Source organism: Sander vitreus, chromosome 16, assembly GCF_031162955.1.
Source record: "Sander vitreus isolate 19-12246 chromosome 16, sanVit1, whole genome shotgun sequence".
NCBI lineage: Eukaryota > Metazoa > Chordata > Actinopteri > Perciformes > Percidae > Sander > Sander vitreus.
The window spans coordinates 21,880,228-21,906,057 of NC_135870.1; the positions used below are offsets into that span (position 1 = coordinate 21,880,228).

The 25,830-nt window shown below is 41.3% G+C and overlaps 2 protein-coding genes across 12 annotated transcripts; one reads left to right on the forward strand and one right to left on the reverse strand.

The window, feature by feature from the left end:
* Positions 1–377: 377 nt before the first annotated feature.
* Positions 378–11,821, reverse strand: wdr5 (WD repeat domain 5). The gene is made up of 14 exons (XM_078271709.1): positions 11,643–11,821; positions 10,327–10,436; positions 9,240–9,348; positions 8,744–8,817; positions 7,595–7,684; positions 6,890–6,979; positions 6,645–6,728; positions 6,001–6,056; positions 5,041–5,087; positions 3,891–3,966; positions 3,623–3,656; positions 2,203–2,277; positions 1,726–1,813; positions 378–1,518 (listed from the first exon to the last, which is right to left on the reverse strand). Exons 2-14 carry the CDS (start codon positions 10,402–10,404, stop codon positions 1,418–1,420), a joined length of 1,002 nt encoding a protein of 333 aa, XP_078127835.1. The 5' UTR covers positions 10,405–10,436; positions 11,643–11,821; the 3' UTR covers positions 378–1,417.
* Positions 11,822–11,921: 100 nt separating this feature from the next.
* Positions 11,922–21,680, forward strand: LOC144531514 (bromodomain-containing protein 3-like). 11 transcript variants are annotated; one of them, XM_078271701.1, is made up of 11 exons: positions 11,922–12,292; positions 13,929–14,279; positions 16,639–16,854; positions 16,939–17,074; positions 18,679–18,791; positions 18,904–19,119; positions 19,220–19,348; positions 19,483–19,680; positions 20,439–20,566; positions 20,668–20,942; positions 21,183–21,396. In XM_078271701.1, the coding sequence occupies exons 2-11, from the start codon at positions 14,085–14,087 to the stop codon at positions 21,350–21,352; spliced, it is 1,776 nt and encodes a 591-aa protein (XP_078127827.1). In that variant the 5' UTR covers positions 11,922–12,292; positions 13,929–14,084; the 3' UTR covers positions 21,353–21,396. The 11 variants fall into 11 exon arrangements, with proteins under 11 accessions (XP_078127827.1, XP_078127828.1, XP_078127823.1 ...); XM_078271702.1 differs by having other exon boundaries at positions 11,923–12,292; positions 18,901–19,119; positions 19,483–19,665; XM_078271697.1 differs by having other exon boundaries at positions 11,925–12,292; positions 18,901–19,119; positions 21,183–21,395.
* The last annotated feature ends 4,150 nt before the right edge of the window (positions 21,681–25,830 follow it).

Genomic DNA, 25,830 nt, shown 5'->3' on the forward strand with positions numbered 1-25,830 from the left:
CTGTTGTATACGTTGTGGAATAAGCTTATCAACGAGGCAATTTTCAGATTGAAAATGTAAGGTGCGAGGAATTGTTGTCTTTGGCACCGCGGTAACTGTGTCGCCTTTACTTGGCCATGTCTTTCAACCTGTCGCTGCACGATGGGAATGTCTTTTCATTATATTTTTGTCAATTTTTAAGGGGATGGAATTTTGTCATCTGTTCTTTGTGGGTTGTTCTCTGATGTTCTATCTTTCATGGACAGAAAAAAAAAGGTTATTAAAAAAAAATAACTCAAAGTGAGATTGACTGCTGCCGGTTGATTTTGTGTAAAAAAAACAAAACAAAATGGAAAATACACTCAACATCACGTTCACTCACGACTCTGTAACATGAATCATACAAAAACTGGTTTTATTAAGTCGCAGGCTCATAGCTGTCCAATGCAAAACATGTATTCCACAAAACTCCAGGTCAGCTACAGAGGACAGACGCTGCCGGCGTCCTGAGCAGAACTACAGGAAGAGCTAATCAAGCACAAGAGACCAGAACAACAAAGGCGGCTAAAAGAATCAAAGCACAGTACGCCAATGGAATATGTACAAATCCTACAACACTAAATAACTGCATTTGGTCACTGTCAGAAACCGTCAAGGAGGGGCGACTTAATTCAATTCTCCAACACGACTGTAAAACAATGCATCACATTTGAGTTTTTACTGTGGTATCATACATCTTTTTTTTTTTTGTTCACGTCCTTGCCCAACACTAGGTTTGTTGCCCTAATGGGACTTCCAAACTCTGAATATATCTTGTTACATGGCACACCACGCACACTTGAGATTGGCATTGGATATTACGGGGAAAAAAAACTTGAATAAATAAAAGCCACAAGGATCCTTAGATGTAATTTCCTTTTTTTTTTTTTTTTAACCTAAAGCTTGATGTCGAAGTTAAATCACCTTGACGCCGTTTAGACAACACTACACAATTACACAGACAAATTAAAAAGGCAAAGGAAATTGTAGAAAAGCCAAATAAGCATTATTACATTTATTGAACACGACCAGAAATGCGCGTGTTGGAGTTGGTACGGAAGCTGTGACATCAGAGTTAATGCAATGTCAAAAAAAAAAGCACCGGAACAGAGCAACAACATTGTGTGTAGTATGACGAAAGTCTCCAGCTTCCCTGTGGAGGCAACGTTAACATCCACACATGGAGGATGTGAGATGGGGCCTCTGGTTTGGGCTGATATACTGTACGTGGCTCATGGGTCTCGTTTGGTTTCTCCTTGCTCAATTTCATTACCTGAAAGCCCTCTGCATCCCACAGGAGCTCTCTGTTAGAATAAAAGTCATCTTTTCTTACAAGAAAACATAGAAAGAAAATGTAAAAAAAAAAAAATCCAATGGCCCAAAAGATTCAAAAAAGGGCTTAGCAGTCGCTTCTCCATAGCTTGATGGTTTTGTCGTTTTCTAAAGCCGCTGATGCGATGATGTTCTCTGTCGGGTGGCAGGCGGTCGAAATGACGACGTCTGAAAAGAAGAAGGAAAATTTGAAAGGGTGCTAAGAACTGCACGACAATTTCTAGAAACGTATTGCACCCGGAATACAACGTCACAAATATATGTCTTTCAAAAAAATAAAAAAAAATATTTGCTTAGTGAAAGACAGCCGACACAGCTGCGTTAGGACAAAGTGTTTAAGCATGTTAAGACTTCAACAAATCTGTCTTCCCGTACCTGTGTGGCCCTGGAGTTTCTGCACAATCTCCTTGGTCTGCAGGTTCCAGATATAAACCATGTTGTCCTCGGAGCCGGACACGATCCACTGCAAGACAGCGGCCATTTAGCTTTAGCTACGTTTAGCTGCACGCGGCGGTCGCAATCATTTCAAAAGCGTGACATATAAATACACAAACTGCGCCGGTGAGGCATTAAATACAGGGGAGGGGTTATTAGAACAAGGAAGGAATAATAAAAAATAAAAAAAATGTTTCAAAGGAAACAAATCCTGTGTTACATCGTCAGCTGTTAACTCGCACATGCTCGTAGAGTTCCCGGGGTCTTAAATCAGCTGCAGTATTGTGTTCTAGTCTTAAAATCTATCATTCAAAGTAGAATTTAGGGCTTAGTTGATGTTGTGACGAAGGTCTTACATTTCATTCATAAAAAGGTCTTAAATTTGACTTGGTGAAACCTGCACAAACTGTGTCTTACCTTTCCACCGGTGACGGAGAAATTTGCGAATATGCAGTACTTCTCGTTTTTGTGGCCGGTGTAGGTTTTCAAGCACTGAAACGTTGGAGGAACAACGAAAAGTTAATTTCTCTGTATCACACGGTCAAAACTAGTACCATCAGCAGCAGACGTACTCAAGTATTTCCTAGTAAACATGTATTCTAATTTTGTTATCCTCTTATGCAACTGGACTCAGGAATAAGGTGCCAGGGGAGCGAGTTGCGTCTTGGTATATTTAACTGTGTGTACATGAGACGTTATAGAGAGGCAAAGGGTGAACCCCCGGGAGACCTTATTTCGAGAAACTATATGTACAGTAATGAACAGGGCTCTCCAAAAAAAAAATAATGATTTGATCCCATTTGAATTGAGCCATGTATAGACCTTTTTCACGGCAGACATGATGTTGACATGTCATAGTAGGAAAAGCACAGGTGTATTCAGAACCATTAATGGTGGCCGCATTCCTCTTAGGAGAGGCCCTGGTATTGTTCATGCTGGCAACATGCGTCGCCTCGCTCGCTTACAGATCCATTTGACCGCGCTGCGCTTCTGTCGCGCTCCACTCTATTCCTACGGGTGACGTCAAGCGACTTCAACGTGCACGCAAAGCATTCCCGGGAAGGCGGCGCTGCATTTGAAAGAATGCTGCGCGTCCAAAAGCTGGCCGATGCCCGTCTTTATGCAAATGAATCCATTGAACGCGACGCGACTATCCAGTAGAAGTAGACGGAAATCTTCTTCTTGTCGATTCTGAAATCAAGACAGATTCAGCAACTGCATGGCCTATTTCTCGCTTAAAAGGTTTTCCGAAACGGTGAACTATTTTCGTAAAAATACTAGATCGTATTCTCAACGAGCCGCCATGACAGTCTGTTGAAATTCTCGAGAAGCCAAACCCACGTCAGGCGTTCGTCCAATCAGCTGCCGGTCAGGGGCGTGGAGCATCAACCACGGATGTATGACGTCGCGACGCCACGCTTCAGTCGTGTCGGACAAATGGATCTGTACCGTAACGCCATCTGACCGGATGCCTTTCATCCAGCGTCTTTATATCAGCCGGGCAGCGAAGAACGAGCGAGACCCGCGTACCGTTACGTTCCCGGACCAAAGCCACCGCCGTCGGAGCTTCAGCGAGACGTCACTTATGCGACTTTGGGGTGAGTAGTACTTTCTAATTGCGTATTTTCTTAGTCTTACACTTCAACAGTTTGAAGACAAACCGAGACTATCTTCAGAATGACCTTGTATATTGAGGAACATCATGGCTCAATTCAAACGGGATCAAACTATTGTCTCTCGCCATTCACTATCACTATTGCAGCCTGTCAAAAAGACAACCTGCAAGTTGACTTTTTGTATTTTGAAAGTAATTGAAAGTGTGTGGACAGCTGCTTACCTTTCCTTTGCTGTAGTCCCACAGCTTCAGCGTGCTGAAAAGTAAACACAAATACAGCAGTGCATGTGTTAAACAAGCATCAAAACAACTATGTAAAAACCCCCATAGTCTTTTAATCACACGCTTCATGTACACAAACTGCAGCTGAGGACAGCTTTGTGAAACGGTGTTCTACCGCCCTCTGCTGGCGGAAATACAACACAATTCTCACTTTAAAAGTAGGAAAGCAGCCCTGAGTTCACTCTAGTGCAGGTACGTTAACACTCACTTATCCAGTGTAGCAGCCAGGATGTATTTCCCGTTGGGGGAGAACTTCACAAATGACACAGGAGGGTTGTCGTCATCTGACACAGACACAAACAACAGGAGCCGCGTCAGCGCACAAACCACACGCAATAGTTTCTAACAGGGATCCATATGATATATGTTACAATACATCATGAGACGTTTCTAAAAAAGCTGTTTATTAAGAAGAATGCACATCACGTGTCAGTCAGTCAGACATTTATATTATATATTTATTTAAGTACATAACATGGATTTTCTGATGTCGCTCTGTTTTGCTGGAAACGGATATGATGTCGTACCGTAGAAACAGAAACGGGGCTCAACGCTAACTTTGTGCCGGCTTGGCAACCAGGCATCAGCTTTTGGTTGCCAAAATTGACAATACGGTTGCCACGTTTTAAACTGCCTATATTTGGAGCAATTAATTTCCTATGCAACTATACCACACGTTTTGATAAAGAAACGATGAGATAATGGCTTGCAATATAATTTCCCATCCTTCTTAAACGGATCACGCTTTTGAGTCGCGGATCGGATACATTTTTGTATCATCAATATTGACTTCTTTGGATTTTTTTTCTTTTTCTCCAGTTTTCTAATTTTTGATTTGTTTTGTTTTTATATTTAAAAAAAAAAAGAAGAAGAAAAAAACACATATTGAACAGTTGGTTGCCAAAGGGGACAACCAGACACCACCAACCGGTTGCCAATTGGCTCAATCTGGAAGCCAAGGGATACCGGGCAACCGTTACTGTCGAGCCCTGAGAAAATATTTAGCTGAATCAGTGGTTAAAATAAATAAATAAATAGAAAATATTGATTCTAGGGGAAAAGCAAAACAAATCACCATCCATCTGACTTTCTATTTATGTTCCCACCCCTAGTATCTAAAATATAATATAACTCAGCATCTTCAGAGAGACTCCACATTTGACGATGCCTCAATTCAGATAGAATTTGTTCCAATTTGATGATCAATAATCAACGCGCAATACACAATGACATCACCTTGAAACTTATTTTCGGTAATGAACTGAATGAAGATGAGGTGAACATCTCAACAAAATGCAACCATGTCAATAGGGACTGAAAGGGGCCTTGAAGGCACCGCACATACTGGCTGATCTTACCTATGAGTGTCTTTAAACACTGGCCCGACGCCGTGTCCCAGATCCGGCTGGGAATAGAAGAAAGAACACGTTGATTTGATCAGGGGTTATTATTAGGACATATCATCGTTAGGTAACACTCTGAGTAAATGGAAGCATGCGGACAGAACCGGACACAGAAGGTATTAGTAAAGATGTCGCCCTCATCTGCTGCACATTTTTTATATGTATACGTGATACGTGCTGTGGGAAGTGTCGCCAGGCGAACCAGACCAACTCGGATTATTTTTTGAAACGCACTCCTGATGACGTAACTGTCTGTCTGAGAGTCCCAGCAGACAGACAGACACACACACACACACACACACACACACACACAATTTGTGATACAATTTTAATGACATGCGTAGAGAGTTGTAATTTATTTGCGTGTCGTGTTTAGACGCTTTAATAAAAGATACTGAATGTGAGCATAGCGTTATCATTTTAGAATACTTGTAATAACAATGCTAATGAGCTTTTCTGCATAGAAACATAATGAGAATGTGGTTTATTAAATTACATCTGCTAGAACATTCTCTCTTTGTGTTGCAGGCTGCGCGTGTGCTATTTGTCAAACTATGACATGCGCGTTTACACTCAGGTGGGACATTTCTATTTAGCACACATCCTGCCTGTTTTTATTCAAGCAGCTATGAGACCCCAAATAATTGTCTTCACTGTTGACTTTTGAAAGCAGAAAAACAAACAAAATGGCACGTAATTGCTTGCCGAACTGTGACAAATGAGATCCATTAGGTCTTAAACGGACTGAGCAGTAATCTGCTAATGAGGACCACTGCTTGGCATTTTTTTTTTTTTTTTAAATGTGCCATTACCGAGGGCAAAGATGCACCATGATTAGTGGATGTGAACTAGTGGACGGAGACAAGTGGACGTTAAAAAGGGGGGGGGGTATATAATTTGTTAGTTTGTCCTCACCAAAGGCCGTCGTAGCTACTGGACACGATCAGGGAGCCGTCTCTGTTGAAATGAACCTGCAAGCCGAGACACACCATCACATTACTGTACCACGTTAGTCTCAAGTCTAGAAGATTCCGCTACTGTTAAAGGTCCCATGGCACGCTCATCTTCAGGTTCATACTTGTTTACATGTTTTAATGTTCAATTAGTTTTCTCACAGGGTCTGTCTGAATATACCCACATTTACCCTCTGTCTACAACGCTCAGTTTTAGCGCCTGTCTCTTTGAGCCCCCCTCCCGAAAAAGCCCAGGATGCTCTGATTGGTCAGTGTTTTCGGGCCTTCCACATCTGCGCTCTTTGCACCGTCACTGCAGACGGGGAATGACTGTAACGACACTGTAGCTGCCCTTTCTACACATACATATACATATATATATATATATATATATATATATATAGTGAAATCATAACCGTACAGAAGTCCTGGTGGCTCGTTTAAAGACACAGTTTCTGAATATGGACTGTGCATTTCTCTGTGGACTGAGCGTTTTGATACTTTCACAGTATGAATATAGCACTTCGACCTGCTTTATAATCAAAAAATACATTGAAATCTCACTTTTTACAATATGGGTTCTTTTAAGAATAAAAACAAACTTACAGCCGAGACAGGGTCAGAATGAGCCGGTAATGTTTTCAAACACTTCCCGGTCTTCACATCCCATATCCTTACACTCTCATCGAACTGCAAGCAACAAAACAAAAAAACATTAAATCACGTTTTACTTCCCCCCCCAAAACCACACAAGAGACATTCTTAAAATGCTCAAAAGTGAGTGCTTTAGAAAAGGTCTAACGTCTGCTTTCCATTTACAGCTCGTCTGATGCCAGAAGCTTCGTACTCACCGATCCCGACACGATAAGGTTGGACTGGGGGTTGAAGTTGCAGCAGAAGACGTAGTTGCTGTGACCTTTTAGAGTTTTTAAGCATTTCCCCTAGATGAAAAGAAGGAAGAAAAAAAAAATTAGTTGAAATGTCACATTCTCGCCGGTAACAAAAAGGTAAAACATGACTTCACGCTCGAAGCCCAGCCAGCATTAGACTACCTTCGGCTAGTCAACCAACAGAAACCACAGAGATGAATCGTGAAGAGTGTGCATGGATTTCATTTTCATACTTTATAAATGTGTAGTTTTCTCATCCTGTCTGTCTGAATATACCCGCATTCATCCTCTGTCTGAAACGCTCAGTTTTAGCGCCTTTCTCTTTGAGCACCCCTCCCGAAGAAGTCCAGGATGCTCTGATTGGTCAGTGTTTCCGGGGCCTTCCCAATCTGCAGTCATTGCAGACGGGGAATGACTGTAACGACACTGTAGCTGCACTTGTAGCATACTTAATATAATGCTAAAAGACACTGTGTCAGCCCCTGCTGCAGCCTTTGCGTCTTCTACCATTTATTTATAGTGGTGCGCGCTTAGTTCGGCGCTATAGCAAAGCCCCCTGGAAGGCAGCAGGGGCACGAAGCATAAGGATCTGACTGTGCTGCCAGTGATACAACAACTCGTTTCATTTAGCCCAAAGTAAGATAGTCGATCAATCCGCTCTCTTACCGAGCTGACGTCCCAGATCTTGAGGGTTTTGTCATCCGACGCAGACACCAGGAGGTTGGAGTCAGAGGACCAGGCCACGTCAGATATACCCTGCAGGTTCAGGGGGAATGATTAGGAGCCCCGTACTCGAGGTTCGCAGTAGGACAGCAAGGATAGAATCAATGTAAGGAAAGGAAAAACAGTAAAACCGTGCCTCACTCCCAACTAGGGCTGTGCAATTAATCAAGTTTGAATTAAGATTTTGGCTCCTAAAGATCACAAACACAGAGTAATCGAGAAAAACTGTTATTTTAGACATTACGTTTTGCAAGGAAACTGTTATTTTGTCTTGTGTTCTGAATGGAAAAAAAAGATATACATATATGGGAAAAAGGGAAATTTGGCAGCTCAAGGTGTTTTCACTGTTGATTTGTCTAACTGTTTTTTAAATTCAACAACTGCCACATCTTTCCAAAAGTCAATGAGTAATTGTTTGAAATAATCGTGAATTCAATATTAACCCAAATAATCGTGATTGATTTTTTTTTCCCCCCCCATAATCAAGCAGCCCTAGTGACAACTGATACACACAGATCAAATGGACGTGGTACTTAAGCTCTCAATGATCAATAGCCTTGTTTAAATCCTCTTTTTTTCAAGCCACAAGTACTTCAGATGGGTAAGAACTAGAGATGGTCCGATACCATTTTTTGCTTTCTGATACCTGAACTTGCGTATCGGCCGATACCGAGTACCGATCCGATACCAGTGTGTCATATATTTTATTATGTTTTAACAACTGTATACTACTATCCCTGTATGGATGTGATATGATTTCTATCTTTGTTGTCGGTCTGGCTCAGGTTAAACTCTTTGTGAAACATGAACAATGAATGCCACAGAACTTTCTTTTATTCTGCAGTTTGACAGTCAGTTATAACGGAAAAAGAACGTAAATAAACTACTTTGATGTAGATTTGCTTTAGGGCTTTATTACGTGGTATCGGATCGGTGCATAAACTCCAGTACTTCCCGATACCAGCGTTTTAGGCAGTATCGGTATCGGAACATCTCTAGTAAGAAAGTATGGCAAATACAATCCCACCTATCAAACCATAACCTAAAAGCAGCCACGCTGCAGCAGCAGAGATGACAAGCTGTTAAACTCACAAGTTTGTGTCCAGATATGGTTTTCTCAAACTTGCCGTCATATGCCCCCCAGATTTTGATGAGTTTATCAGCAGCTGTGAAGAGAAAACAAACGTGTTCAGTGTCGCTAGAGTTTCCATAAAGCCAGGCTCACTACTCATACATCACGCATATTTACTGATAAAGGCAAATAAGAAAATATCTTAAAATAGAATGTTTAGTGGTCTGCAACGATACGTTGATTAGTCAATCTAAAGGAAATATATTGGCAACTATTTTTTAAATTGACTTCATTAAGTCATTTTTTTAAGCAAAAACGCAAAACATGACGTGAGACATTGTGAAAGCCATTTTTTTCTTCTTTTTTAACCATACATTAACTTTTAATAGACTAAATGATAATAGTTGGCAGATCAAAGAGAATGAAAATAGTTGTTATTGCAGCCCTAATTGTTTTACTGATGCCCATTTGTGGTTTAAAAGGAAACGTGACAGAGAAAATGGAGGAAGAACTCACATGAGCTGGCGAGCCATTCTCCGCTCGGACTGAATTTGACGGAGGAGACGGCTTTAGTGTGGCCCGCTAATGTGAATTTCAGGCTGTAGTTTGGCTTGGCAGGTGCAGACTGTAAATGAAAACAAAACATTAAAATAAAAAAAAAACTTGTGTGAAAAAATGGGCAAACATTGATTTCATCCAAATAGGACATTAAACCTACCATTGTGTAAAAAACCCTTTGTTTTTTTCACAAATATGTGCTCATTCATGTGTAATTACTCCCACCAACTAATCAAAGTATTCTCGTACACGTAGAATCTGCCATTCAGAATCATTCAGAACACATAGGAGCGAGACGCTCGAATGACGGCCGCCATGTTGCGCCTCCATCTTTAAAATACGTTGGCCAAAGAGGGACATACCTCCGCCTTTCGCGCTTTTACACTCAGTGGCGAATGCCAGGGAGGGGGGAGAAGATTACTCAGCGACTGCCGGCTGATTTGACAGCCTATTGAAAATGGAGGATCACACCTGTTCTCGAGGACATGTAACGGATTCGCCAAGGAAGTTAAAAAGAGAATTAAAACGACAACGCGACAGGCAATGCAACAAGACCAAAGTTAATATTGGAGTGGCTTTTCCAAGATGGACGCCGTAGTTTCCTGCTTTCTTCTCGACAGGTAATTCTGCCTATTTGTGTAAATTCGAAGTTTCATAGTTGCTTGGCTAACTATAGTATGGTTGTGCATAATGTCGTGATTTCCATGGCAGACAACTCGCGTCATGCAGTTGTAACACAGACGGCTAGAACAGCTGCGTGTAAACGTTGGACATACTAAGAGCTAATTTCGGGTTCGGCCACCGTAGGAGTTAGAACTCGCTCGGAATGGGGGGGGGGGGGGGGGGCGCTAGAAAGTAATATTCAGTTGGTTGTCATATACAATTTCACTGCTAGATGGGAGAAATGCTTACACAAAGTAGCTTTAAAGAAAAACATGAATGTTCTCACCATGACATAAATGACAATAAATAAAGCAATAAGTGCTGTAGTTGCAATAGAATGGGAAGCTGCAGGAAACGCTGAAGGTATTACAGAAATCCAAACCTTGCTTTGACTGGCAGATGCTGATGGAACAACTGGAGGTTTGGTGTCAGTCTCTGGTTTCTTGTCTTCTGTTGCCATGGTGAGGAAATGAGCATCTATTGAGCACGATCCTGAAACAGACAACACAGATATTGAAACAAATGAAGGAGGGAATTCTTTAGAAGTCAGTCAGTGCTGTTATGTTACACAACGAAAAGTGGAACAATGCATAACCAACTGCACACAGTCTGAGGAAGACACAGCAACATGCAGGCTTGACATGTCGGCCAGCGTGACATCGCCAAACAGGGTTTTAAAAGGTCTGCGTTGTATGAAGGAGACGGTGCCACATGACAGCACATTGTGATACATTAGTCACTGGTGTGATTAATGCATTAATGATTAGTGCATTATGTACATTACACAATGTGTGATTGAAATCATTGTCTGCATTGGTTGGTCTTCAAATTAATTAAAGGTGCAACACTTGTTTCTCCAATGGATCCTTACATAATGTAACTCAGGTGAGTGCTGTACAGTAACGTGATATGCCAGATTTAATTGACAAAATGAGCAAACTGATATTTATGCTTATACTGTAACTACGAGTGTTTTTTTTCATACAGCTAACGTTAGAGACAAGTCATAACTATGAAATTACGGGGACGGATGCTGCAATTCTCAGTAAATGCTGTCTTTAAATCTATTGGCACAGGATGCTTTTTTTTTTTACCTAGTGTTTAGATGTTCACGTTAGAATCTCATGAGCTGTGTGGCTGCTTTCTCCTGTATCTATAACGTTACGTGTAGCTTTGTTTTAGTTAGCAATTAGCTAGATGACGTTAACTGGACTTGTGAAAGTTAAAACGACTAGCTAGCTAGCTAGCTAAATGTAAAAATTGTATACAGACAGCTAAGACTATAACGCTCGCCAGTTGTAATCAATTACAAATACGCTAACGTTAATTCGTGTTTAACTGCAATACATTTGATACGAATAATTATTAAACAAAGGGCGACACGGATTTTCTTCGCTGGGAAGTTCAACTCTGACAGTAACGTTAGCTAACAAGTTAACGTTATCGTTATCATACTGTAACGTTAACGTAATATATTTATTTCAACATTAAGGATTTGAAGTCAGACAAAGAGAAATACCAACCCAAACGTATATCAACTGGTTTAATACGAGAGCTAATACCAGTCTGATCATGTAACGTTAACGTTAGTCGTCTGCTTTAGCTACATGCATTGATGCTGTTGACAAATTGGTTGAGCTGCCACGGAGGGGCCCTCCATTCAAACAATGAGGAATCAGACATACGCCGAATACTCACAGGGATTTATTGCAGCTTCGCGGTCAGATTGTTACTCCTCGTAAAGATCGGAACGAGAAATTTGCGTATTTTTATTCAGGCGATCATGGAGAAAGCATAAATCACTTGGCTTTGCTCCTAGATGTTTGCCTGCGAGAAGCGGGGAATGTGGTGTGGTGGTGGTGCTACTTTGCGCATGCGTGTCACCCTCAGACGTAACGGAAGCTAATGAGGGACAAAGCAGGTCAAAGGCAAATTTATTTATTTTGTCACTTTGGTTTCAGTAGTGGTTTTCTAGTTTACCGTGCTGAGAATGTTGTTTTCTGATTTATAATGACAATGTGTTATGTGTACTTGGGTTAGTGATTATAACATCATTGTAAGGGGCACATTCGTTTTATTCATTTAGTCATATCAACATTTTTATAATTGTCCTGCTCAGGGCAGTTAGATAACATTAATGGTACAATATTACGGTCAAATGTCGACGAGTAAGTTAGACATATCCCTTTTAATCAGCGTCAATACCTTAATATAATAGAATTGCTCGACACACTCCAACACAGTAGGTAGCGCTGTCCACGTTGGTTTACATTCCGCCAGCCAGTGAAGTTAAAGGAGGAGGAGAGCACGTTCGAGGCGGACACGTTCCTCGCGTCAGGTTTGTTTCAGTAAGAAAGTTTTCAGTTTTTAAAGTTTGTCGGGCGGTGCCCTCTGGAGTTAACTGGGCTTTTGTGTTGGGCCTCTGTGTGCTATGTGTATCCTCTGAATGAGAGCACCCCCTTAACTCTCGTTTCAACGTGCCTTCTTATGCAAAGGAGTTATTAAAAACTCCAGTAACGTTAGCTGTCCTGAATGTTGTTTATTTAACGTTACCTGTGACTCTCCCGTCAATCTGTGCGGATCACGTTTCCTGTGCTAAAATACGACCTCCTCAAAACAAAGCAGGACTGTCGGACTTGACCATTGTATGTAAAATCCCGAATAACGTTAACGGTGGGCAGTGTTCTTAGTTATGCTAACAACTATTTATTGTTTCGTAATGGCGACTTGTGTTTATAAGTTTTTGGCACTGCACGTTGCTTTCCCCAGCTAGCTAACGTTAACTTAAGTAAAGCTAACAACGAGCTACCACTTTTGTTAACGTTAGCTTCCCACACCAAACGTTTGCACCTTCTGTTAGCTTACCTTGCTAACGTAGCGTTACTTTTTTGTTTTTTTAAACCTGTCAAGCTAATTATTAGCTAAGTCGTTGTCTGTCCAGTTTTAAGTCAGCCTTTATGCTAACATGTCAATGCAAAGAGGTTAAAGTCAGTAACGTCAGGTTTATTTATTCCTATAAACTTTACTGTAACTTAGGTTACCTGTGTCGCTACACAGTTTCTATGTCCGTCCTGTCTTAAACTATAAAACTTCTATCTTGATGAATTTTTGACACTCTTTGTTTAATTCCCGTACAAAGTGGCAATAAAATTTCCACGAATCACATGTTATACTTAGACAAAACTACAATTAAAAACTTGTTTTCGTCATTTACAGTATTAATAACAAACAAAAGGAACATGCATTTCAGTCATCGCTGATATAGGCACTCATATAACACCTGAATTAAACCCAGCAGTTGAAAAACATGCCAACATGGACGGACAGCTCAGTATCATATAACGTTAGCTGTGAATGTAGAGAACCACCAGACATGTATTCATGTGAGCAGTTCATAAGCATAATTTCAACTTCACTTATGTCTTATGTTACATACAAAGTTAAACTTTGACAGTTTACCTTGGTATGGAGTCTGTTGTGGTTTTGTCTGTGCCCGTTGTCCAAATTTAGGTGTGTGTGTGTGTGTGTGTGTGTGTGTGTGTATTCTGCTATGACCTTTTTTTATTTTTTTTGAGAGTCCATCCCCACCACCCCTGTGCTGCATCCAAATTTGAAAGTAGGTGGGGCGCAATATTTGTTAAAGGCAAAATATGTGTCAAACCATTCTAAAATAAAGTATTGTGGTGCTGCAAAGAAATCCCGGCCTACAAATCGTATCCTACAGACTAAAGAAAAAATCTTTGTTTGGTACAGATCCTAGCAAAAAATCACACTTGACACTTTTTTTTGTTGGGATTTTTCAATGAGAATAATAAATGATTTTAGAACAATTATCATTCCCTCCAATATTGTGAATCATGTCGCAATCACAATATCAGTAAAAAATAATCGCAATTAGATATTTTCCTAATATCGTGCAGCCCTAGAGGCTGCTGGTTTTGTATTTCTGGACCATAGGAATGATCTCTGTTTTAATGTTAACAGATCCCATTGGCTGGTATGAAAACTATGAATGAAGGGAGCCAGCAATCCCTCAGAGCCTTTGATAAGCTGACAGACGGAAGCTACAGAATTCACAATGATAACGGCAACCAGCAGACGTTGACGTTGTTCACCCGTTGAAAACCAGTCGCTGCCATCATGTCAGCAGACAAGCACCCGGACCATCCACGTTTTGTGAATCCTCCGCCTCCTGAGGTGACCAACCCCAGCAGGCCAGGCCGAATGACCAACCAGCTGAAGTACATGCAGAATGTAGTAATTAAATCCCTGTGGCGGCACCATTTGGCCTGGCCCTTTCACCAGCCTGTTGATGCAGTCAGTCTTGGACTTCCAGTGAGTAGTTTGTTGTCAGTGTTCTTCAATTATTTTATTTTTTTAAAGATGCGTTCAATCCAGCACAATACAGTGTGTCGTGCTTGTTGTTAGTAATTATTGTTTGTATTGTATTCAAAAACAAATAATCACTTAATGCAATTAAGAAATTCAATGACAAGTGGACAGATTAACATTAAGTACTAGTTCACCATTTAGATCGTAGCTAACCCTGTGCCCTGATTTTGCAAGTCAAAAGCACAAGCTCAAACCCTGAATTAAACCCACCTCTGCAGCTTCCATAGTGGCTTTAGAAAGTTGTAATTCTTTTGCTCTTTGTAACATGGTATTTTACTAACTGCAATTGTGATAAAAATCCCCGTTAAAGGCAGTTGCGTATTTGATACCAACCATATTATTAAAGGTCCAATGTGTAGGAATTTCTCCCATCTAGCGTCGAGATCATATATCGCAATCAACTCTCTCGCGCCACGCAGTTCAAAGTACGTATTACAGCTACGGTAGCCTTCACGCTTCAAAAAGCCGGTCTCTTGCTCTTTTCAATATCCGTTTTTCTTTTTCTGGTCGAAGAAGAAGAAGACTCCTGTTCCTGAAATTTGGATTTTGAGTATGTGTGGTCATCCATGTTTCCTTCTTCAAACTTGCTGGGGCCGGGAAGCTACGATACCCATCAGCAGCATTAGCAGCGCCTGTGAGTTTATCATGTGACAGCGATAACGCGAAAGGCGGAGCGGTATGTCCTGTATGTCCCTTACCGGCTAACGTATTTCAAGACGGCGCACGGTTATGGAGCGTCTACCCCAGTTCATGCAAATGTAAAATTTCAAGCCAAAAGGAATACTTGGAATTGGTGGTGGTGGTGGTAAATATTCATGAAAAAGAACAAGTTTGTGAACGGGCAACACAGATTTTGATAAACACGTTACACACTGGGCCTTTAACTACAACATTAAAGTAGCATATAGGCTTTGGACGCCTGACATAGGTACATTTTTTCACACAGGAACTCCCACTGTGTAACTGTCTGTCATCCGTCTAAAATGTCACATATATGCGTTTGTCTTTACTTGTTGGGAAGTGTCTGCTTTCCTCTTTTCTTTCACTGAAGTAAAACTGCTTCTAAATCCTTAAATTTCCTCCATTTTTGTCATTCTTTCGATGCAGCTATTGATCTTGTCTTAAGTTGTGTTCACAAATTTTTTGTTTCTCCCTTGGTTTTGGTTGTCTCCTAATCCTCATGCACACCCCATTTAAACAACACTACACAGTGAGTATAGAGCTGCGGGAATGTGGTACTACACTCGGCCTCGATCTCATCCAATGTTTGTGAAGCCCATATACATAACATAACAAATAACCCTTTTCTGAAAAAACCTGGAATCTATGTTACTGCATTTTATGCATGACTGTACATGCTAGTCAGTACCTAATGAATGATAATATTTTTAAGTAGGTGCTCTAATTATGGAATTTAACTAATTTGATTACCTCATTTAATTAATACTACTGTACTCTCTATTAGACCTAATTTAAAACTGTGGACTATCCAGGGTAATAATCCAGACACTGTTTTGGAGTGAGATGTTGGTGTTGAATAGATGTAGAATTTGGAATGGAATTCCATTCACCTCTGTTTGGGTTGGATGTAGAAATCTCTCACACCGATCTCTCAGGTGGGCAAAAAAACCCGACAACTATCTGAATAGCTGGATGCGTTGTGAGCGAGTAATTTTAGTTTATTACAATTGGGGTGTTAGTTACATCGCTTTGGCTATCATTTGTATCAGTTGATAACGTAACCACTTAAATTATTTGTTGAGATCTGGGACCATGGTGACATCACTACAACACAGTCAGAAACACGGTTGGTCAGGCGATCAGACGGGTTGTAAACGAGCAATCGTTTTAGCCACATTATTTAAAACACTTTGTAAAGAGGTAAAACTGAAATGTTGGTTATAATCCCTCATTGCACAAGAAGACACTGCATGGACTACTGTACACCAACAGAAAGATTGGCAGTCATTTAAGTTTGCCTGTACATTCGGCTAATCTGGGAGTTTATTTGAAATGGTCTGATCGTCTCAGTACCTGGGTTTCTTGTCCCTTCTGACTTCATGTCAATGCTGCCGTGTTCCCAGATCACAGCATATTAACTTGGTGGGTATCGTGTTTTTACAACAGATAGGAACTATGACCAAAATAAGGTCCAATTTGTGAAAAACTAAAGTGATCCTGGTAGTGAGAAAGCTTTTAATTAAGTGATAAAATGCACGACTTGTGCACTAATATTCATTGCACCTCGTACAATTTCATGTGACAAATAAAAGTGACGTATTAATAACCGTTTCCTCATCAGATATTTTTTGAAGATGTGGGACAGAAACCAAAAGCAAGACTCCATTCATCTGACACGCTGACTCTCTTTCTTAATCAGGATTATCATACGATAATAACCTCTCCCATGGACTTGGGAACCATCAAGAAACGGCTCGAGAACAACTACTATTGGAGCGCAAGTGAATGTATGCAAGACTTCAACACCATGTTCACCAACTGCTACATCTATAACAAGGTGAGGAGCTTCGTGATTGGGAATGCAGCACGCTGGTTTTCGCCTCGCAGAAACTAGATCCTCATAGACCTCCCTCTCCTGTAGCCTACAGATGACATAGTGCTGATGGCCCTCGCAGTGGAAAAGATTTTCTTGCAAAAAGTTGCCCAGATGCCCCAGGGGGAAGTGGAGATTTCCCCCCATGCTGCCAAAGGGAAAGGCCGAAAAAGTAGCATTCCAGGTAACGAACTTGCATGTAGGAACAGGTGAGGCTGCTTCAGGCTACTTCACATTATTACAGTTAAGACATAACAACAGGAATTTGAATCTCATCAATCCGGTCCCTTGAATTCAATAAACTGCACACAGCATACTCATGTGGCAGCCAGGGGCCACATAAAGGAAGGTTGTGCATGCATTGAGGGGATGCGGAGTACCTGGTACGCAGGGGTTGGAAGTGGTAGCGATAAATAAAACGTGAGAAGGTGTGAACTGAGTGCTCTACGGCACAGTGTGTAAAAGGTTGTTCAGGGACAACGGGGTGAGTTGGATTTGTGACGTAGTTCCTAGACGACAGGAAGGTTGAGGAAATGGATGTGTAGTATGTGTTTTTACCTTCATTTAGTGTGCAAAGCATTGCGTCTGTCACTGCAGTCGTTCCATCTTATTATACTTTATAGCTGCATATTTCAGCCTGAATGAACATCAGTGCCACCCTAAAGTCTCTGACAGCTCAGCCAGCAGCTGAGATTAACTGCATCAGTGACCCTCCTCTGCCCTCTCTCCTTTTTTTCTTTCCGTTTGAAATGACACTGCTCCAAACCACATACTTTCTACCCTTCTAGGTCCTCTACTGAGGTTGAATTTTGCAGTAACTGAAATTCTGGTTTCTTCTTAAGCGTGTTTTTCTCATTCCACCCGATTTATAATGCACGTTGGAAATGTGAAAAATACATCTGTTAACGTGGTCATTGTGGATGTGTCTCTGCTCATTTGCGTGTACAGTGCGCACTTTCACACATTCACTGCCACCAAGAAAAACTGATCTGTGTGCGTGCTTTTTAGAAATCGGAGGGGAAAACGATCTGCACAGAGCAACACAGAAAGATCTCATTTATTTAGTTTAGATTAGAGATCTTCGACAGGGGGTCCTCCACCCCTAGGCGGTCCTCAGAGTTAGTGCGGCGGGGGGCGCCAAATTATCCAAAAAAAATGTTTTTTGGAAAGTTTCTATTTTCAAAAATTAAAATGTCTGAAAATATACATTAATATAAATCCAACATATTAAAGCAAAGATAAATTTGCTTATAATAGATTCACTGTGCCTTCCACATGTATGTTTAACGTTAAATCACGATGTATAAATAATGACCATTTATTTTCATCCATTCAGCCCAGTTTAATATGCAACTCAATTGTATACAATATATGCACTAGTCTCTCTTTGAGCTAAGGGGTCCCTGGCCTAAAAACATTGAAGACCCCTGGTTTAGATTAAAGACAAACACTGGATGTTTGTCACCGCTTCTTGGGGGGTGTTTGGTGTTTGAAGCCCCCAACGTCGCCTTCCAGGCAGCGCGGCAATGGTTATGCTTAGGGTTAGGGTTAGCTGCCTGGAAGGCGATGTTGGGGGGCTTCAAACACCATCGAGCTTCTTGTGGCCAGTAAATACAAAAAATGTTAGGAGAAAAATCTAAATGCACATTGAAACTTATACAATACTTTTATTTATATATATATATATATATATATATATATATATATATATATATATATATATATATATATATATATATACCCAGATGTTTTATTTTCCTTAAATTTGTGTTTAATACATGTATGCAGGAAGTGGGACCACATGTTCTTCAGCTACGACGCCCACAACTCAGCCAAGCCGCAGCTACACACCCTCCAGCTTATCGTCAACGCCCAAAGACCATTCACACAACGCCACAAAAGTAAGTCGCCATTCATGCTTCTGACCCTCAGTCGTATTGTTTTCAAATACCCCCAGAGCATGAGGCCAATTTGTTGAAATTTGTTTTGTTTTTGTGTGTGCCAATGAAGAAGAAAGGGCAGAAGGTAGGCGGCGCCACTGATACTGAAACCCAACAGGGCAATCTGAGCGAACAGCTCAGCTATTGCAACGATATCCTGACGGAAATGCTGTCTAAGAAATACGTGGCCTACGCCTGGCCCTTCTACAAGCCCGTCGACGTCGACGCTCTGGGGCTACACGATTACCGCGATATCATCAAATACCCCATGGATCTCGGCACTGTTAAAGTATGAGCTGTACACCTACATATACCAGTACATTTCCCCCTAGGGTTCATCTAGTTTTCATGTATGTGGTCTTGATAACTTTGACTTTTTTAATTTCCAGAAAAAGTTGAATGGAGGAGAGTACCAGGATGCACAAGCCTTCGCTGCAGACGTTAGGCTAGTTTTTTCCAATTGCTACAAATACAACCCTCCAAATCACTTTGTTGTCACGGGGGCCAGGAAACTCCAGGTATTTTTAATTTTTTTTTGGAATGATTGAATTGACTAATTAAAGACTTTAAACTGAGTGTTACCGGTTCTTGAGGCCCAGCTTTCTATTGGACTCGATTGTCCTTTTGATCACTGTGCGCGTGTTTGCTTCAGGGTGTGTTCGAGACGAGGTTTGCAAAGATGCCAGACGAGCCGGTGGAGTCGCTTTCACCAATGAGTGCCGTGTCCCCGAAGAGCGCGGGTTTTGGCGTGATAAGCGGCAGCGGCTCCTCCAACTTAGACAAATCGAACTTGGCAGAGGAGCGTGCCACCCGACTTGCCGAGTTGCAAGAACAGGTGGGTGCAGAACAGGTGGGTTTCTATACTGATCTCTTTAAGTTTAGCAACACCCCCGCTTTACTGATTACTTGTTGAGTTATCTAAAGTGTCGCCTTCCTTCCAAATGCTGGCATTGCTCACACGCTACCTGTAAAAACATTCTGTATATGTAATATACCACAAAGAAATAGGGCTTTTGTGTAAGTTTAGGTCTCACCACACACCAAATCAATAGATGTTTCTTCATTTCTAAATGACTTTTCTGGAGCAAACGTTATGATTTGTATGCAGCAGCTTATAGCTGGCCCATTCATTTGCAAACATGTAACTGGCACCGTACTGTATATAAACACAGTGGGCGCACATGACCAACAAACTATGCACAATACAGGGAGTAACCGTTTTGAACGATTTGGTGTGCGACGAGATTTGAACTGCCACCAGAAAACAATATTTCTGTCACCTTACTTTCTGGCTCTTAAATATACAGCAGGGAGAAATCGATGCCTGTCTCTCTTTCCTTCTCTGACTCCTCTCATTGTTTGGAGAGGATATTGTTGACTGATAAAATCGCATGCTGAGATAGACTCGGCCTAGCGCACAGTAAAATCGCTCAAAGAGACTTCCTGGTCTTTATTCTTACGCCTTATTTTGCATCTCCTTCAGCTTGAGAGCACACAGCAACTACTCTCTGCCTTGTTTTCTTAGTGCTGCCGTTTTTCTTGGCACTCAAAGTTTTGATACTACTATGTGACACCACAAAAGACCATTTCTGTTGACGCTCTACCCAGCTTAAAGCTGTTCACGAGCAGCTCTCTGCACTCTCTGAAGTCCCTGTGATTAAACCAAAGAAGGAACGAGAAAAGGACAAGAAAGAGGACAGCAGGCAACTTAAAGGCCGGAAAAAACCTAGCTCCAGGTAGGACCTTTCCCACAACCGAGGAACCCTGTTTTCATAGTATGTCATTTCCGCTTAGAGACCTTTGACTGCGTTGTGCTTCGCTCTGCTTTGAATTTCAGGCCGTCGTGGAGGGTAAGCAAAGACTGGGACTCGGATGACGAAAGTCTGCAAATGACGTACAACGAGAAGCACCAGCTGAGCCTGGACATTAACCGGTTGTCTGGCATGAAGCTGGGCCGCGTGGTGCAGATCATTCAGACGCGAGAGCCCTCGATGCGGGACACCAGCCCCGACGAGATCGAGATCGACTTTGAGATACTGAAGCCGTCCACCCTGCGCGAGCTGGAGCAATACGTCAAGTCATGTCTGTATAAGAAGTTCAAGAAATTTCAGAGTAAGTATGAAACCTTGTTGCTGTCCCTCCTTTTGAACAATTTGATATTGAGGTGATACTTAAGGAGGGCCGGGTACCGAATTCAATACTTTTTAGGCGCCGACCGAATTACCTCTAAAGGATCGAAAAATGCCTCGTCATTCACTACCTAAGGAGTAAAGCTCATCGGCGTCAGTGAGCCAATAAGCATGCAGCACGCTTCTACCAAGATCTAATAATGTTTGTGATTGGCTGTCTAAGGTTACACCTCGCAGAGGCATGCAGGAAAGACTCTACGTCACGCACAGAGCAGGGCTCACGCAGTAGGAGCTAAAAAGTACCGCTATCGAAGTCCCCAGTGTTGGTACCGGCATCGAATATTTTTGAAGGATACCCAGCCCTACGTATACTTAAGTACCCAAAACATTTAAATGCAGCCAGCATCTGTGTATCATTGAGTTGGTGATGGTGCTTCCTTTACTTGCAGAGAAAAGCAGTCAGCTTGTGTCTCATCCCGTCAGCTGCAGCAGCTCTTCAGACTCGGCCAGCAGCACCTCCACTGACTCCAGTTCAGAAAACAGTGACTCGTGACAACTGGAATGGTTTTATTTCTTTTGTGACCGAATAAGAGTGGCTCTTCAAAACAGTCATTTTTGTATTTGTTATATGTTCAAATATTTGGAAAGTTGAAGTTCCCACACCGCGTTTGGTATTCAGTGTGGCTTTTCTCACTTTATTTATAAATCGCAATATCCGTCACTGTTTTTTCTCTCTCTCTCTCTTATCAGACACTATAAATTCACGACACTGCTAGATGGCATGCTGCTGGGGCACATTTCATAACATCAGAGTTTCAACCAATATCCTGTCTCTGTCACTCATTTTGTCCTTAGGCCTTTTTCAAATACTTTATAGAAATGCTGTCTGTTATATTGTAGTTTCTATTAGATAAAACTATGGATTTTAACCCCTGCCTTCCAGTTAGCATTTATAAGCAGTATATAAACATTTGATAGATTCTAACAAACTACTGTTCTGCCATTGTGAAGTGTTTAAAGGTTGTTTTTTTTTTAAAGAATTTTTTTGGGCTTTGCCGCCTTTATTCGATGGGACAGGTGAGGGGGGGGGGGGGGAACACATGCAGGAAATTGTCACAGGTCGGATTCGAACCCTGGACCTCTGCGTCGAGGCATAAACCTCCACGTATATGCGCGCCTGCTCTACCCACTGAACCAACCCGGCCACATACATTCTCTAACAATTTAAACAGTTTTTAGGTAGGTCTGAAGACAAAAGTTGAGGAAAATCTGTCAAAGGGTCCTTGAAAATGTGTCTGACAGATTTTTGAACATTTTACTGTTATTTTTTTACTTATTTTATTTTAGTGTTGCACTTAATGTATGTTAACAATTCGAGTTCAACCTTTTATTTTTTACATTAAAATTGTTTTATTTATTTCTTGACCTATTTTGAATTTTAGTCTCTTCATGAGCTATTTCATTAGACTTTTCGGTTGCCATCTGTGATCATTGTTCGCAGCAGAGCAGTAGAGACACTACTTTAAATCAACGGTTTAACAATCCTGCTGAATGGCATTTGTAAAGGGCCACACCCGTGTTTTGCATCTTGTAGTCCATTTACTATAAATTGCATACTGAATATTTCCAGCGTGATGTAGTGTTTGAATTGTGTTTTTGCCCTCCATCCAGGCTTCTCAACATGGTGGTATGAAAGTCAACTTGCAGAGATTTGAAATTGGAGTTTAGTAATCCATCAAAGTGGACACCACGTGCGCTGTTATTCCTGTCTCCTGCCGCTTTGTTGCATGAGAATGCAGTGCAGACCTTTCAAACTGGCAACAATAATGTAACTTAGACAAAAATAAGAGCAGAAATAATGGCTGTCTGACTCATGTTTCAAGTCCCAGCAATTAGATTTGTTATCAGTATGAACAAACAACCAACTGGGGCCTGGACAAATCGTGTTTGAAATACTGAAACCCAAACAGGAAGCAGGAATGTAATTTCTAGTAAATTAACCACGGCATGAAAAAGAAACAGTGAAAGGGCCCATTGTGTTATTTTAAGTTTTTTGTTTCCAACACTTTTTTTTAAACTATTTGGTTTCTGGTAAATGAAGTTACTTACTACCTGGGCTGAGGCTCTTGTGTTCATTTTTTATTAATAAAAGCCAAAACACAAAGATGGCCTCGTGTTTACTTAACAGAGTAGGTGTAAAATGCCCGTAACATTTTTCTCTTTGGTAAACAGTGTGCACCTCTGGGGAAAGAAAGCCCTCCTGCCGGTTCCTCCACTATCAGCTGGTCTGCCAACTGGCACACAGCCTGAGCTGACCACTTCACACAGCTGGAGCCGTGTGTGTGTGTGTGTGTGGTCCAAAAACCGGGGAATACTTGTGGGGTCTGCACAGCCTTGTAGGGCCCAAAATGCTGGATCCCACAAGTTTAAAGGGCTGTTTGAGGGTTTAAGGTTAGGCATTTAGTTGTGATGGTAAGGGGCTAGGGAATGCATTATGTCAATGACAGGTCCCCACAAAGATAGTGCCACAAACCTGTGTGTGAGAGAGAAGGGCTTGCAGTTCTGTAGTCAACCAGGAGATGGCTGTCAGGCACTATCTTAAGCTTTATTAAGATTACATTGCATGGTGTCTGTTGTATTTAAGAAAATACTGCAGTTGGGATGGGTTATATGTGGTGGAATTTAACTAAGTACATTTACACAAGTACTGTACTTAAGTACAAATTGGCTTGATTTGAGTCTTTTCTTATCATGCCAGTACTCTACATTTCAGAGTCCACTACATAACTCTGGCAGCTTTAGTTACTTTACAAATTAAGATTTTTGCACACTAAACACATGTAGTTTATAAAATAGTGTTTTATTATAAATTAAACTACCCAACAATATAGAGGCCTACAAGTCCAGCTGCAATGATTAGCCGATTGATTAAACACTTAGTTCATTTGGAACTGTTTGGATCATTTCTGGTTTCTAAAATGTGAGGATTTTTCTGCATAGAGTACATTCACTTTTAATACTTACATACTTTTACTACCTTTTCAATGCAGGACTTTTACTTGTAGTGGAGAATTGTTTATTTTTTTCAGGTTATGTTTATTAAATGAAGCCCAAAATATGTCACCGACTAGAAATTGCTAGTATCAGTTAGCGCTAGCTAACGTCAGCGTTAGGTAGCCTAACCTGTACCGTGGAACGCTACCAAGTCGTGAGTCGTGACTTGAAGTCGTAACTTATGGGCTAAAAATTGTGTCTGGAACGCAGCATTATAATGTGTGTTAAAAAGTGACGCTAAATGATGCAAGTTTGTCACGGAAGTAAAGGCTGGACTACAATAGAGCTGTTTGGAGCAGTTTGTGAACAGTGTTTTTTGTCGGAGATGGTAACTCCCTTTGGGGTTGACTTTGGGCTTTTTCACACACACAAAAAAAAATAAAAAAATATATATATATAACACACAATAAAGGAAAGGCAAAAAGCATAATATGAGCACTTTAAATAATTGTTACAGGCCTAATGCTAAGAGGAAGCCCCAACTGCATGCACACTGTGGGGCCATTCATCATTTGCACTACTGGAGCAATCCTTGCACTGTGCATGTCGCAGGTTGCTCTTTGCTCCCATCGTGCCACATAGAACATGCCAATCGGCACCCTACAACAACCTTGGGGCGTGATTGATCAGTGCCACAACTTCAATGACATCTAGTAATTTCTGCCACTTCTGGCCATCGCTCACAGCGCATAAAAAAAAACAAAAGCCTTAAAAAGACCACACACATGCAACTCTGCAGACACATCACACCAGGCTGTGTTTGCTTTGATTAATGGATCTCTGGTTTTCATTTTCTCTACCTTGTAGAAGAACATTCAGAAAAGAAGGGTTAGTCAATTCGAATCAGGGTATGTAGAATGACCTGCACGTGTGTGCACTTTCTGTTCCGTAAACGATTTATGCTAATGTAACATACTATATATGAAGAATCTATAAATTGCAAATTAGCTGCTACTGTTCTTGAGAAACTGAGAACCTCTTTTTTTAATGCTCAATTTGTAACAAAATATATGGCGCGTAGTAATCTATTTTAAAACCATTACTTATCCAAGACGATTGCTGAGTATGTACTGCATACTGCATACTGCAACTCCCTCCTGATTGGCCTGCCTGCATGTGCCGTCCGGCCCCTGCAGCTCATTCAGAACACAGCTGCTCGACTTGTCTTCAACCTCCCAAGGTTCTCCCACACTACACCGCTCCTCCGCTCTCTTCACTGGTTACCAATTGCTGCCCGCATCCGCTTCAAGACACTAGCACTAGCCGCATACACTGCCACGAATGGATCAGCCCCGGCATACATCCACAACATGGTCAAACCCTATTCCCCAACCCGCCCGCTCCGCTCTGCATCAGCCAACCTCACAGCGAGGGACAACTAATCACTCAACGAAATCCCGACTGTTTGCTGTCCTGGCTCCTAAATGGTGGAATGAGCTAAAAACACATCTCTTCCGACTACACCTCGGATAATGAAGGAAAAAAAAAAAAAATGTATGTGTATATATATCTCTCTTGATACTGCACTTTTCATATGGCTCTTGGTAGCATTACCTATTTAGAGCTAATGTACTTGCACTTACTACTTGTTGTCTGGAGTTTGCACCTTCAAGGTTGAACACACTTAATTGTAAGTCGCTTTGGATAAAAGCGTCAGCTAAAGACATGTAATGTAATGTAATAATGTACTGTAATGTTATTTTGCAGCACTGTATTGCATCATATTCACATACGGTACATACATATATTCAATTGTGGGAGCTTACCGTAAGCTTATACTCAGCTGTATCACTGGATGAGGCAGCCTAGTCATAATA

Bases quoted from the DNA above. Each gene is read 5' to 3' on its own strand.
- LOC144531514 (XM_078271697.1), top strand. From the start codon at position 14,085: ATGTCAGCAGACAAGCACCCGGACCATCCACGTTTTGTGAATCCTCCG. The intron at 19,120-19,219 runs GTATGAGCTGTA...TTTAATTTCCAG, and splicing joins TGGATCTCGGCACTGTTAAA to AAAAAGTTGAATGGAGGAGA. The intron at 19,681-20,438 runs GTGGGTTTCTAT...CGCTCTACCCAG, and splicing joins AACAGGTGGGTGCAGAACAG to CTTAAAGCTGTTCACGAGCA.
- wdr5 (XM_078271709.1), bottom strand. From the start codon at position 10,404: ATGGCAACAGAAGACAAGAAACCAGAGACTGACACCAAACCTCCAGTT. The intron at 8,818-9,239 runs GTGAGTTCTTCC...TTCTCTTCACAG, and splicing joins AGAATGGCTCGCCAGCTCAT to CTGCTGATAAACTCATCAAA. The intron at 6,057-6,644 runs GTAAGTTTGTTT...CTCGGCTTGCAG, and splicing joins ATTCTGACCCTGTCTCGGCT to GTTCATTTCAACAGAGACGG.